The sequence below is a fragment of the Pocillopora verrucosa genome, chromosome 3 (genome assembly GCF_036669915.1).
Source record: "Pocillopora verrucosa isolate sample1 chromosome 3, ASM3666991v2, whole genome shotgun sequence".
NCBI lineage: Eukaryota > Metazoa > Cnidaria > Anthozoa > Scleractinia > Pocilloporidae > Pocillopora > Pocillopora verrucosa.
This window is the reverse complement of record NC_089314.1, coordinates 22,025,578-22,039,193: the sequence shown is the minus strand read 5'-3', so window position 1 is coordinate 22,039,193 and position 13,616 is coordinate 22,025,578. Positions and strand designations below refer to the sequence as shown.

Sequence of the window (13,616 nt, the reverse complement as noted above, 5' to 3'; positions counted from 1 at the left end):
GGATTATCAGCTACTCAGACGAGAAAAAAAACGTTGGCAATATAAATTGCAAAGTTTCCTCACAAATATAAAATTTGCTAGCTTGAGAAAGTTGAAACTTATAGTGCTTTTTTTTGTGTGTAAGGTATTACAAATAAACGTGAGAAAAAGCAATTTAATGAGAACATTTATCAACAGAAGCAATTCAACTTACGCGACCCAACTGGAACTAAGGTGTTGGTGTTGCAAAAAATATACATCGATTTTCGGCTATCCACACGGTTGCTTCCTTTGGCACTTGAGGACTTATGTGTCGCTAGATCCTTGGGAATTGCACAAAGGGTTTTCCTAGTCCTCCAACGTATGCCAAAGTCTGCCCTATGGCGTGGGCAAATAGTCAGGGTAAGATGTTTTTGCTCAAATGAGAAAACACCTGTAAAAAATATAACACCAATTAAATCTGTTGCAGCACTCATTCATAAGCACAATAAGGTTACCTGAAAACACACAAAATCAATATTTACCGGCTCTGGCTAATAGCAGCTTCATTTCAGTTTTAGAACCTTCATCTGCACTCAGTCCAAGAGTCGATAGATGTCCAGTTACATCTTTCGTGCAATCCTCGAGTGAAATGCATTCCACCTGACCAGGATAATCAGGAGATCGCCCGCAAGGGGTCACCTTACCAACTAGCGTTATATAGCTACAGAGAGCCATAAAATGACAAGAAATAATAACTTCTGATGAGAGCACATATGAAAGCTCAAGACTCGTCCGTGAAATAACTTTCCTTAGATCTGTTACGAAATTTCAACCATTTGCGCAAGAGCTTCTTGGGCAGTGATGACGTGACAGGCTTTACCACGAGAGAAAATTGTGTTTGAATTACAGCATCTTGGTCAAGATGGTGCGAGATGTTGGAAGCTCAATGAAAATACATCTGAGATTGAAGTATAATAGTGTTATCGTGTAGTTATCAGACCTTGAGTAAAGTTTTTGTTTTCAGTCTTTGGTATATTTCATGATGACAGCCCATTTAGGGTCTCATGTGGTGCGGCCAGTGTTTGTTGGGACCGGATGTCGGTTAATTATGATAAATAGGAACAATTCGCGTTAATACACTGAACTGCTTGTAAAGAATGCTGTTCTCCTTCTGTATTCGCTGGAATTCTTGATTTATATATACATATATATCTAAAACAAACTAAAACAAAGCCCTTGCAGCTGAAATGTTTAAGAGTCATTCAACAGACTGATCAATTGTCACAATTTTCGTAATCGTAATACTTGTAATGGTGATCGATGAAATGACTGTAAGAACATTTTCGACGGTGATTTTATTTCCTCTCAGCTCTCACACAACTCTGAATGTACGACTTCACTATAACTCAATATTTTGTGGAATGCAAGTCAAACATTTCCAGAATTAAAGTTTATTTTAAAACCTTTTTCCACCAGGGAAGGAATGATAAGATTAGCGTTTGTTTACACAACACACATCATTTTGCTCGCTCTGGACACAAACATTTGTGGTATTTTCGAAGGGAAGCGGTCCGATTCAAAGCATCAACGTTTACTCAGGAAATAAATAGTATCATTATATTACGAATATCAAGTTAAAAAATTGAAAAATGAGGTACCAGGTACACTTTTATCGCGTTAAATTTAACCTATTTTTTGCTCTCATATTAAGCGCTCTTTGAGGGTGTTGCTAAGAAGACTTAAAAATTCTCAGTATCAATGTGTACAGAAAAATTAACATAGCGAAAATGGATGGGAAGGCTTTTTCTTACATCGTGTGAAGTTTGGTGTTAATTGAATTCATTTTAAGCCTTCAACGGAGCTTGGTTTTTGCAGTGAATTTTGGACAATTTGATAGGCGGAAAACCGCACTTAAACCGCGTTTTCAAATTTTCGCCAATTTCTAAAAATTTAATAATCGTCGGAACTTTTAAACTTGATTTTTGAAAATAGTTTACCAAAGGGTATCGTTGGGCAAAATATGAGCAATTCACCAAAATGGTCGTTGACGGACGATTCTCGATCCTAACAGGCAGCCATTCTTAATTGCCTGTTTCTATTTTTACTTTCACTATTTCTTAAATTAAGGCACCTTTACTATTTTTAGCTCGAACGGGTTAAGCTGTTTTGCTCTGACTTCTAAATATTTCATGCAAACTACCTCTAGGTGTTGTCAAAATTTCTATTTTTACCGAAGAATATCACTTTTGAGCTGGAAATTTCCATTTGCCGTGAATTTCCTGCTATTAAAATGCAGCTTCGTTTTAACTGACGACTTCGATAGTTTCCCTGCGACCGAGTTATTAGTAGTGAACTTCGTAAACCTTCGCCCGCTACTTCTAAAAATAAACACGTCTTATCATTAGGTTTACCAATTTAGACCCACAAGAAAAACATAAACCATCTGAATCCTAGTTTAGTCATGAGAAGTGAGACCTAAATATGCTTTTTCTCTGGGTTTCCATTTGTCATGAATGAAATAACCTCGAAAAAATTAGAATTCGTGGAAATAAGTTCTTTGCAGTCAACGAGCTGTAAATTCTTAGAAGGAAGCAGAAATCAAGAATTCAAATAAAAAAACCTCTTCGATTTCTCTCTCAGCTTCTACTGTGTAAATTTTAACCAAATCCTTGGAACTATTGAGACTCAATAAGACAGAAAAGCATGTATGCATGGCACCGATGAAAAGAAAACGAAGAGAAAACTCTAAGAAAGGCAAATTTGTGTAGTTCAGTCGAGAGGGACCAGTGAAGGATCTCTGCTGAGAAAGTGTGAGTCAGCGGCGTTTCACTTAAGAGAAATGTGAAAGCGAGGCTCTAAAACAAACATGGCGGATTTTGCGGATTCGAATCCTATACCGTGAGATGGGCTGTAAATGCTCAAAGTTTTATCGACGAACTCGAAATGAAACAAAGAAAACTACAGGAATCGAGATTAAGGGGACTGGTAGTGGGATAAATGATGAAAGAAATCAAGAGTCAGGTTCAGAGCTCGAAGAGCGCCAACCTTTAACCGTATGTGCGGAAGATCAAGAAGCGAAAAACAGACTTACTCAAGTCGGAATAAATGAAGAAATTGCGAACGAGCTTCTACTATTGCGTGGAAAAGGTTCTCTCAAGACCACCAGAGATATTGTTGCTGTTTTGGAAAAATATAATGCGGACTACAAAGTTGCAATTGAGCAGCTGGATGGCAACACTCTTGTTAGAGTGAACTCTTTGGGTAATCTTAGTGTTGAAAAGGTCGAGAAAAAAGGTATTTTTAGTTTTAAAAGCGTTGAGGAAAAAGGATTTGTGGATTCGGAGGAGAAAATAGATATAAACACAGCATCTGTGGAGCTTTTAGAGTCTATAAAAGGCATCGGATCAATTCTTGCTGGAAGGATTGTAGCACACAGAGAAGAACATGGCCCATTTGCTGAGCTAGGAGACATTGTTTCAGTCATGTCATATTACGTCATACCACGCGCTCCCATCGGACCTGTGGGAAAAAACGTGGTATCGGACCCGCCATTTTGATTTCGCCCATGTTGTCATGTAGTAGCTGTTGCGTTATTGAATAAAGAGTTTAAATGGAAAAATTGTGACATGGATGTCGGAAGTGGGATAGATTTACACCAATAGAGGAATTCTCACCGCTAGAACAACCAAGAAAACCGGTACGTACGATTTTACAGTGTTTACTACAAAGTCCTGTCTTATCGTGCAATTTAGCCAAAAATGAGCGACTTGGTTGGGTTTGAAGTACCAAAAATGGACTGGACCCCTGGCCCAGATTTATTAACTAGATTCAAGAGATTCCGCCAAAAGTGTGAACTGCTACTTGATGGACCGTTAAAAGCTCGAGACGGCACTCAAAAATGCAAATATGTGCTGCTATGGTCAGGTGATTACGGAATAGACTTATTTAACACTTGGTCGCTAACCGAAGACCAACAAAAAGACCTGAAAGAATACTGGAAAAGATTCGAAGACCATGTTAAACCACAAGCAAACCATATCTTGAACAGATATTATCTACGAGGTCTGAAACAGAATAATCGTCCCCTAGCCACCTTCCTGACTGAAGCAAGGCTACTCATACAGAGCTCAGGTTACCCACCTGACTTACATGACGAACTCATGCGTGACACATTAGTTTTCGGCACCGATTCGGAAGAGGTCAGACGAAAATGCATTGCCCGCGGTAATGAATTAACCTTTGCAAGGGCAAAAGAAATTGCACGAACTGATGAGGCTACCCAGATGCAATTAAAAGCAATGAGTGACACTACAAACCCAAAGCAAGAAGAAGGGGAAGTCAATGCAATCAGCAGAGGAAACAAGCCCAGAAACCAGCCCCACCAAAGGTACACCAGTGGTAGAGGAAACAGACGACGTGACAACAACCTAAGACAGTGCTACAGATGTGGAGACACACCACACACCAAAGACCAGCAGTGCCCAGCCACTGGAGTAGAATGCTTCAACTGCAACAAACGCGGTCATTTTAGCAAAGTTTGCAAGTCCAAAACAAGGTCAGATGTGATGACCCTACAAAAAGAACAACCTGATGGTGTAACAAGTGAATGCACAAGCTACGACAAAGTCTTCCTGGGAACACTAGAAGCCCGAGACAGCCCCAGTACCTCAATGATCGCAAGCATTGAACAAAAAGAAAAACAACGCACCAAAGTCATGACTGAAATACAAGTCACGGTAGACCCCCATGATACACACCTGATACCTATTATCTGCAAGGTCGACACTGGTGCAGAAGTTAATGTCATCTCCAAAGACGACTATGACAGACTCAACCGCAGTTCCCAGCAGATACCTCTTGGCCCAACACACCACAGGATTACTGCGTATGGAGGCCACGCCATCAAGACCCTTGGAACCTGTCCACTATACGTCCATCAAAATGGCAGCATTAAAGAAGTCGTTTTCAATGTTACTGACGTACCAGGACCTACAATGCTTGGCTGTAAAACCTGCGAGGAACTTGAGCTGGTAAAATTTAATTGCAGCCTAGAAACCTCCAAAGAAGACAAAGAGACCCGCCTTAAAGAACACAGACCATGCAAACCGCACCAAAGGACCAGCAGATACCCTAGCCGTCTAGACACTGAAACATACCCCCCACTGGACAGGATAACCTTCTTCAACAACTTCGGAGACTGCTTTGAAGGCCTGGGAACCTTCAATATGAAACCTTATCACATCACCCTAGACTCCAATGCTGAACCTGTCATCCACGCACCACGTACCGTACCAGTACACCTTCGAGACATGTTTAGAAAGGAAATCAACACCATGGTAGAACTTGGAGTACTCATACCCGTAAGCGAACCCACAGACTGGGTTAATAGCATCGTCCTCTCTGAAACAACCAACGGCAAAGGAGAAGTCACCAAAATCAGAGTCTGCCTCGACCCACGTGACCTAAATAAGGCAATAAAACGCGAACACTACTACACCAAAACAATTGATGAGGTAGTCACACAGCTTAGTGGTGCCAAATTCTTTAGTGTAGTTGATGCCAAAAAGGGCTACTGGCATGTACCATTAGACGAAGCCAGCTCCTACCTGACTACTTTCAACACCCCGTTCGGGAGATACCGTTTCACCCGGCTCCCCTTTGGCCTTATTGTATCACAAGATGTGTTCCAGAAACACTTAGATTCAGCACTGGAGGGCCTGAAAGGAGTCACCGGCATTGCAGACGATACATTCATATACGGAGCTACAGAGGAAGAGCACGATGCGAACATGGTAAACCTCATGATCAGATCCAGGGAAAGGGGAATCAAATTCAACAAAGACAAAGTACAGCTCAAATGTCAGGAAGTCAGCTTTTTCGGCCACAAATGGACCCAGGATGGAATCAAACCAGATGACAGTAAGATATCTGCAATCCAGAAGATGACCCCACCTGAGAACCGCAAAGACCTCCAAAGCTTCTTAGGCCTCGTAAACTACCTTACAAGATACTCAGGGCGATTGGCTAGCCTCACAGCACCACTGCGAGAACTTACCAAGAAGGACACCGCATATGTATGGGGACCTGAACACGACGACTCATTCAACCAAGTCAAACAGGAAATCACATCAATGGGAGTCCTCAGATACTTTGACCCAAACATCGAGTCTGTCATTCAAACTGACGCTTCCCAGAAAGGAGTAGGCGCCGTCCTTTTGCAGCAGGGGCAACCTGTATGCTATGCCTCCAAAGCACTTACAGACACAGAAAAAAACTACAGCAACATTGAGAGAGAAACACTTGGTGTAGTATGGGGCCTAGAGAGATTTAACTACTACATTTTTGGGAAGCACTGTACAGTAAACACTGACCATAAACCTCTTGAGGCGATTTTCAAGAAGCGACTGTCCAGTTGCCCACCTAGATTACAGAGGTTCTTGATGAGAGCCCTGAAATACGACGTTACGGTCAACTACGTAAAAGGTCCTGATGTACCAATAGCCGACGCTCTCTCAAGAGTCAGCCCCCAGCCTACCCCTAGCAGCAGTCAACTTTCAGAGATATATGTCCACCACGTCACACAACATCTCCCTGCAACTCCAACAAAGCTACAACAGATCCGTGACGAAACAGGGAGGGATCCTGTGTTGTCTCTGTTAAAAGAAATGGTCTTTGAAGGATGGCCACAGAAAAGAGAAGAGTGCCCCCAACTGCTACATGGCTATTGGAATTTCAGAGAAGAGCTGACCATCGAGGACGGCTTAGTACTAAAAGGAGACCGCATCGTGATACCTCCTACTCTCAGACCTGAAATCCTGAACATCATACACCAAGGCCACCTAGGGCAAGAGAAATGCCTTTTACGAGCACGTACATCCGTTTTCTGGCCTGGAATTACAAAGGAAATCATCAACCAAGTTAACCAGTGCGAACCCTGCCAGAAATACCAAAATAAAGCAAGGAAAGAGCCAATACTACAGCCAGAACCGCCACACCGACCATGGGAAAGACTCAGTTCGGACTTGTTCGAATTTAGAGGGCAGCAATACCTCCTGTTGACAGATCAATACAGCAGATTTCCTGTCATCAGGAGACTAACAAGCACCACGTCATCTGCAGTTATCAACCATCTGAAGAGCATCTTTGCAGAACACGGCATCCCTACGCAGTTGACGACCGACAACGGACCGCAGTACAGTTCGGCAGAATTCAAGCATTTTATGAACGTCTACGGGGTAGAACACATTACTAGCTCCCCCCTATACCCCCAATCCAACGGGTTTGCTGAGCGAATGGTCCAGACCGTGGAAAACATTCTCCAAAAGTGCGATGAAAATAAAGAGGACCCGTACCTTGCTCTCCTATCATACCGGGCCACTCCCTTGGATCACCAGCTGAAATCCCCAGCAGAACTGCTCACCAACAGAAAATTTAAAACTAGATTACCAGCATGCCATAGAGTCCTCCTCAACCACTCTCACCATGAGGTCATGAAAAGTAAGCTCATAGCCCGTCAGGAGAAACAAGCCCACTATTACAACCAGCATTCAGGACCACCCAAAAAGCCATTCGAAGCTGACCAACCCATCCGCACGTACAACCACCACTCACAAACCTGGGAACCTGGCATTATTGTAAAACCCGCCAAACAGCCAAGATCTTACATCATCAGATCCAGCAGTACAGGTACCACCTATCGAAGAACACGGGCCCAACTGAAACCAGACACAACTGCAGTGAGGGGAACACAATGCCAGCGGGTGGAAACCCCAGTATACCAAGGTTCTGAGATACCTCAGCAGACAACTAGTCTTGCCCCAGTCAGTCACACACAGACATCGCACAAAAACGGTGCAGCCCCCAGACCAGGATCTGGCGAAACAGTGCCACTGAACAACATCCCCCAGGGACCCTCAGACATAGCTGGAGGATATGTGACCAGATCTGGGAGGACTGTGACACCTGCACAAAGGCTGGATCTATAACAGTAGAGACACTAAAGAATAGACTTATAAGTATAAGCACAGGAGGGATATCCTTTCAACCAGTATTGTAATGTTCTGGAGATATGATAAGTTCCATTTTTTTTTTGTCGTTATTATTATTATTACATCGGTAGAAAGGGGGATGTCATATTACGTCATACCACGCGCTCCCATCGGACCTGTGGGAAAAAACGTGGTATCGGACCCGCCATTTTGATTTCGCCCATGTTGTCATGTAGTAGCTGTTGCGTTATTGAATAAAGAGTTTAAATGGAAAAATTGTGACAAGTCAGAGGAGTGAGCAAAAAACTTTTGGACAATGTAATGTCACAAGTGACCGTTACATCAGCAAAGATTCCTAAGATCCCCAAAATTACTCCCTACTTAATTAATAACAATACCTTGCGGATTGCATCATGGAATTTGCAGTCCTTTAGTTCTGATAAAGCAGATAATGCTGGAGTTAAAGAGGTTATCTGTTGTACAGTTTTAGAGAATGGGTAAGTAATCTGGAGAAAATGTAAGAAACCATGTAGAATTTCTGAAACATGGCATTGCTGCAAGGTAAGGGAAGTCAGTTGTGTGGCACTCACACAATATTTCTCAGTGAAGTTTGGTTTCCCAAAAATATATAGCATAGTGACCCAGGCTCCAAGCTCAAACAATGAGCTTTCAGTCCAGCATTTAGTGTACTCTTCTTTACATGAAAGCATATTTTAAACTTCCTAATTAGGTGATTCTTAATTAATGTGAGCAACAGATGAAGAGCTCAAAACACAATGTTTCTTCCCTTGTTTACTTTGAAAGCCATTAGCTTTGCACCAGAGGAATACCCATTTGTAAGCACACTTTTTCCACCAGCCGTAACAGATATTTTGGAAATGTAGTTCTAAATCTCTTGATAGATGATTGCACTGTGGCCTATGCCACCAAACAACTCCCTTTGGAAATCTACCAATTGTTGATTATTTCCTTGTTTGCTGGAAATCATATTTAGTGCAAAGATCTAATGTTTAACTTTTCTTTCACTTCTATAGACTTGATATACTTGCTATCCAAGAGATTGGTGACACTAATGCTTTGATTAAGGTAAAATAGGAATGTTTTTGTGAGGAAAATATATATTTAAATTACAGAGATGGAGGGAGTGTTGATCTGTGATGCTTAAACTTTCATTTTCGTCTGCAGATCAAAGATGAACTGAACAGCCCAACAAGTGAAACTGTAAAGACCTTGAAAACTGTTGAACAGCACTGGGAATGTTGCATTTCAGATATTTCAGGCAAAATGTTTCGGGTACTGCAAATTTTCTTGTAGGCTGTCATAACCTTTACACAAATATTTTGGTCTACCAATGTTTGAACAAACAGGGTACAGGAAAAATGTACCATGAGTGTTCACTTGACAAATCTCTTTTCCAAAAAATGGAATGTTTATAACAGAAGTTTTTGAGCAAAGAGATATGTTGTGAACAGCAAAATTGATAGTCCTAGATGATGTGACAAGGGTCAGAATCCTGTGAGGAAGTTGTTGATAGTTAAGGGAAATTCTCTCAGCAGGTGTGAATCTGTAATGGATGTCATTGACTAGCTTTTTTTTTGTTTTTATTTGCTAATGAACGTATTGAGAGACAGAATTCTTGTGTTTTTTTAGCAACATCAGTCTGATAATTCTGCCTTTGAGCTTTACTTAAATTTTCTTTTCAGTTTCATACTCTGTGACACTCTCATAAGTGTTACCTAGATAAAGAATTGAAGGCACCTTTTGATGTGAAAATATTATCAGTTCTTTTTGTGTAAGTAAAAACATGATTTCAAGTGCAAGTTGGTGTTGATCAGCACAAGTAAATTTGTCAAAGACAACAAAAGTTTGCACAAGCTGGTGAGGCAAGTGCAATTTGTGGTCTTTGAAAAACCACAAATTGCTATTTAGTATTAGACATAGTGGCTATTCCTCATAGGAATTTTTTCTTTGTCCCACGCTCGTAACAAGACGAAAAACATCTTTCTCTAAGGGTATATTGTTTTGATATGCTGTCCTTTTCTCTGGACTGGTTAGCAGAGAAATACGTTACAACTTGGGGGAACTATCGTTCAGATTAAGGGAGACGTTGGCTAAAATATTGTTACACTTTACCTTGTTTACCATGTCCTCAACAAAAATATCACTTTTCTGCGTGGTCATTGTCCCATTAACGAATAGGTTTTCTTTCTCACTGTCATCTGTAGGAGAGAAAAACATGATGGTTCTTGGAGATTTTAACCTTGGACCAGATCTAGATATGGAAGGTAAAAGTTTAATTTAGTCTCTGATGTTAAACTGTTTCCTTTAACCGATTACCTCCTAACATCAGTATGCATATTCTCCTTGCTACTCCCCAGACATTTCCAAGGGCTTTTATAAGGAGAATGTGTTCAATAATCAAGAGCTTCTTTAGTTGGTGATCATCTCATTCATTCTCATGACCTTAATGTTTGATTCAGGGGTGATGTTTTAAGGAGAAATTAGATGCTAATCACTCTTAGGGGACAAAGGGTTAACGTGTATTTTGTCCATTTGCTGCGCCTCACGTGCCACTTTTTTTGTTCTTAACTCGTTTTGACGTCATCTGTGATATGCTACTGAACATGCCCGGTAACATAGAGTTCTTTCGTTAACTTGGTGTGGTTCCTCTGATCTCACTGTCAACGTGTTGAATTTTACTAATATGTAAGTCTTACTTTTTTGGCAGAATTTGATGCCATGCGGGAAGGTGGGCTTGCTAATTTGATTTCAGCGTCCACTTTCACCAACATAAGCACCAAAAACATGGAAGGATCCAAGAATTATGATAACATCTGGATCAGCAAGCATGCTAAATCAAACCATTTTACTGGGAAGTCAGGTAATGTCGTCATATTGCGATGTGAACACCAGTCTAACCCTTTCGTTTCCCAAGTTTAGAGAGAAAATTATCCTTAACTATCTATTTCATGTATCTCTTTGTCGGCTTGACACTGTTGAGAAATTTGTTGTTACGTCTAGAGAGTAGAGGTGGCAGTTTGGTTGTTTTCACTTTGAGTTCTCGTTGGCTTTTGGAGATTGTTTTTTCTTCTGGTTGGTCCGTTGTGATTACTTTGGTATTAGTTTCACGACAAAATCGAAAGGCCCTCTGGAATCGACCTTTGTTTGAGTTAGTCTAATGTCAACCCCTTCTTTCGTAAAGTAATCCTTTGCATGAGAAAGAAAAGATCAGCGGAAAAAAAAAACGTCTCAGAGCTTACACGCGATGACTCGCGTGATGGAGAGATATTACCTGTAGTCTTTAGTGAAGGCGGAAGCAATCTAAGTCTGTCTTTCTTTTTGCGTTCTTTTTAGGAGTGATCAGGGAGCGTCTCACCCACCCCTCCATACCTGATGGTCGGTGGAGCTGGAATGGTGTCGTCTCCGATCATTGTCCGGTTTGGGCCGAGTTCTATTGCGATCGAGATTTCGACGACACCGAAGGCCTTGTGAGTGTCGAGGACATCGCTATTGATGGAAAGGAAATTATCGACTAATGCGAGTTATATTATCAGAAAAAAAACTGCAATGTAAGATAGACTTTTTAAAATTTAATATACTACGAAAGATGGAACAACAAGATCGGAGTTCCTGTGTTTAAATGAACGCCACACAAACGCACAACTGATCGGTTACTCTGCCTCTAAGGTGCAAAGTAACTTAAAGGCATAGTAACTGACGAGATCACATAATTCACTAGCGTCTTGCGCACTGCTATGGTCATTAGTATCGAAAGAAGCGTGTTTTACAAAGCAGAATAGGGAAGCGTGAAATTTCTTTTCCACCAAGTAACATGTAATGTTTCCAGTATCGGCTAGGTCTCCTGTATCTTACTTTACCTCTTTATCTTCTTCATTTATGAACTCTTGATATTTTAAGGTAGCCTGATAACAACCTTCAACTGGCAGGATAACAGTACCACGAAAAATATTAACAAATGACTTTTTTAACATTATGATTGACGTTCTCATACAAAGCGAGATAAACATGACGAAAATCGCGCTGATCTTTTGAAGTTTACTGCCACGAATTCCGTTTTCTTTGTATTTTTTTCTTCTGTGTTCCTTTTTAATTTTTTCCCACAGTTTTCAGTCATTTTTATGCCATATTCATCTTAGCTCAGCGAACAGTTACTCTACTTGTACCTTGTTAACATACAATCGAATAAAACGAATGACCCTGGTAACGAGGTGTCCGTTTCTTTACGGTTTCCTTACGGTTTCTTCAGCTCTCGGAGTGGATCTAGGAATTTTTGGTTGGAGGGTTCTCGACTAGCTCACACCTTCCCCACCCACCCCTTTCCCTCGTCATTAGGGGCAACGCAAGAAGAGGAAGCAAGTTGAGCAGTGGTATGCGATCATGTTATTGCAAGAGTTTTATCGTCAGACAAGTAGTAAAAAAAAAAAACTGCAGGGTCCGTCATTTGCTGGTGAAAAGCAAAGCTAATGATTTGTTTTATCGAGCTACGACACTCAAGATTCCAGACTATCATATCTGATTTATTTAGCTTTCCGCGGAATGGTTGGTGATGATCAGAAGCTATCTTGCTTCACTAGCTTTCAGTAGCTATAAGTAAACTTCCAATACTCTTGATAAACCATAAATAGCATGATTGACTAATTAGCAACAAAACGCAAATTGTGTCTACCGCAGGGTGCGACAACATTAATTAGAATTCATAACCGATAAAGCAGCAAATTGAAGGAGACCTCGTACTTCCTAGAGAAGTATGGGTTGAGATATAGGCCAAAAATTTCTCACCGAGCATAGCATGACAAAACTCACTTTTCTGAGTTCAGATCCGCAAACTTCAACTTTCACGCAGAAATTTTTGAAGATTAAGGATATGGAGGATGTATCTTCAATTTGCACCTACAGTAAAGGAGGTTGAGAAGGAAAAAGGGAAAGTTACTATTATGATTTTTTCTCACGATCACCACTTTTTGACGGAATAAATTATTGAGTAACCGGAAGTTTAGTGTAGTGCGTTAAATGAGCGCTGGTGAAGGAATAAAACGTAATTGGATTGACACGTTGAATGCAACGTGGAACAAACAGAAAACAAAAACAAAAACAAATGAAGAAAACACGATTGAAAATTCACAGCTGATTTAACAAAATTTTCAGCTTTTCTTCTTTATTTGTCACTTATTGACACATCGACAAGAAACCCGCGATGATAAATGTTAAGGAATTGACATTCGACTAGTTCGAATCCGCGATAAGTCCATGTTGTCGAGGGTTCGCGTCAGCAAACGTCAAATTACAGTAGAAGTATGCCGGAAATTTAGGGGAGACCGATTTTGTTTCGAGCTCAAGCGAGGTTCGAGTCAATAGAGGGTTCGAGTAATCAGAATGAGGAGAGGATGAACCCTGGATAAATAAAGCCATGCCGTGAACTGGATGTTCACGTTATATAAATAGTTGGTGAATTGACCGTTTGTCCACAGCTGAGCACATGAATTTGACTCAAGGAATGATCCAAGAGTTGATTTTTTATACGCGGTTTTAAGAAATTTTAAAAAGTTCACGTGTTCATTCCAGTGGCATAATTTGAGTGACTTAGGAGATCAAACGAGGTTGGTGTTTTGTTGATTATTTTCACAGATAATTCACAGCACTTCAATA

The 13,616-nt window shown here is 40.8% G+C and overlaps 1 protein-coding gene across 1 annotated transcript; it reads left to right on the top strand.

The window, feature by feature from the left end:
* The first annotated feature begins 2,816 nt into the window (after positions 1-2,816).
* Positions 2,817-12,159, top strand: LOC136279654 (endonuclease/exonuclease/phosphatase family domain-containing protein 1-like). Its single transcript, XM_066163593.1, has 7 exons — positions 2,817-3,445; positions 8,240-8,446; positions 8,984-9,035; positions 9,135-9,259; positions 9,975-10,234; positions 10,678-10,830; positions 11,304-12,159. Exons 1-7 carry the CDS (start codon positions 2,865-2,867, stop codon positions 11,483-11,485), a joined length of 1,560 nt encoding a protein of 519 aa, XP_066019690.1. The 5' UTR covers positions 2,817-2,864; the 3' UTR covers positions 11,486-12,159.
* Positions 12,160-13,616: the final 1,457 nt, after the last annotated feature.

Excerpts from the sequence above, each read along its gene's own strand:
- LOC136279654 (XM_066163593.1), top strand. The coding sequence starts at position 2,865 with ATGGGCTGTAAATGCTCAAAGTTTTATCGACGAACTCGAAATGAAACA. Across the intron at positions 8,447-8,983 it reads TGTACAGTTTTAGAGAATGG|ACTTGATATACTTGCTATCC; the intron begins GTAAGTAATCTG and ends TCACTTCTATAG. Across the intron at positions 9,260-9,974 it reads CGGGTACTGCAAATTTTCTT|ATATGCTGTCCTTTTCTCTG; the intron begins GTAGGCTGTCAT and ends TATATTGTTTTG.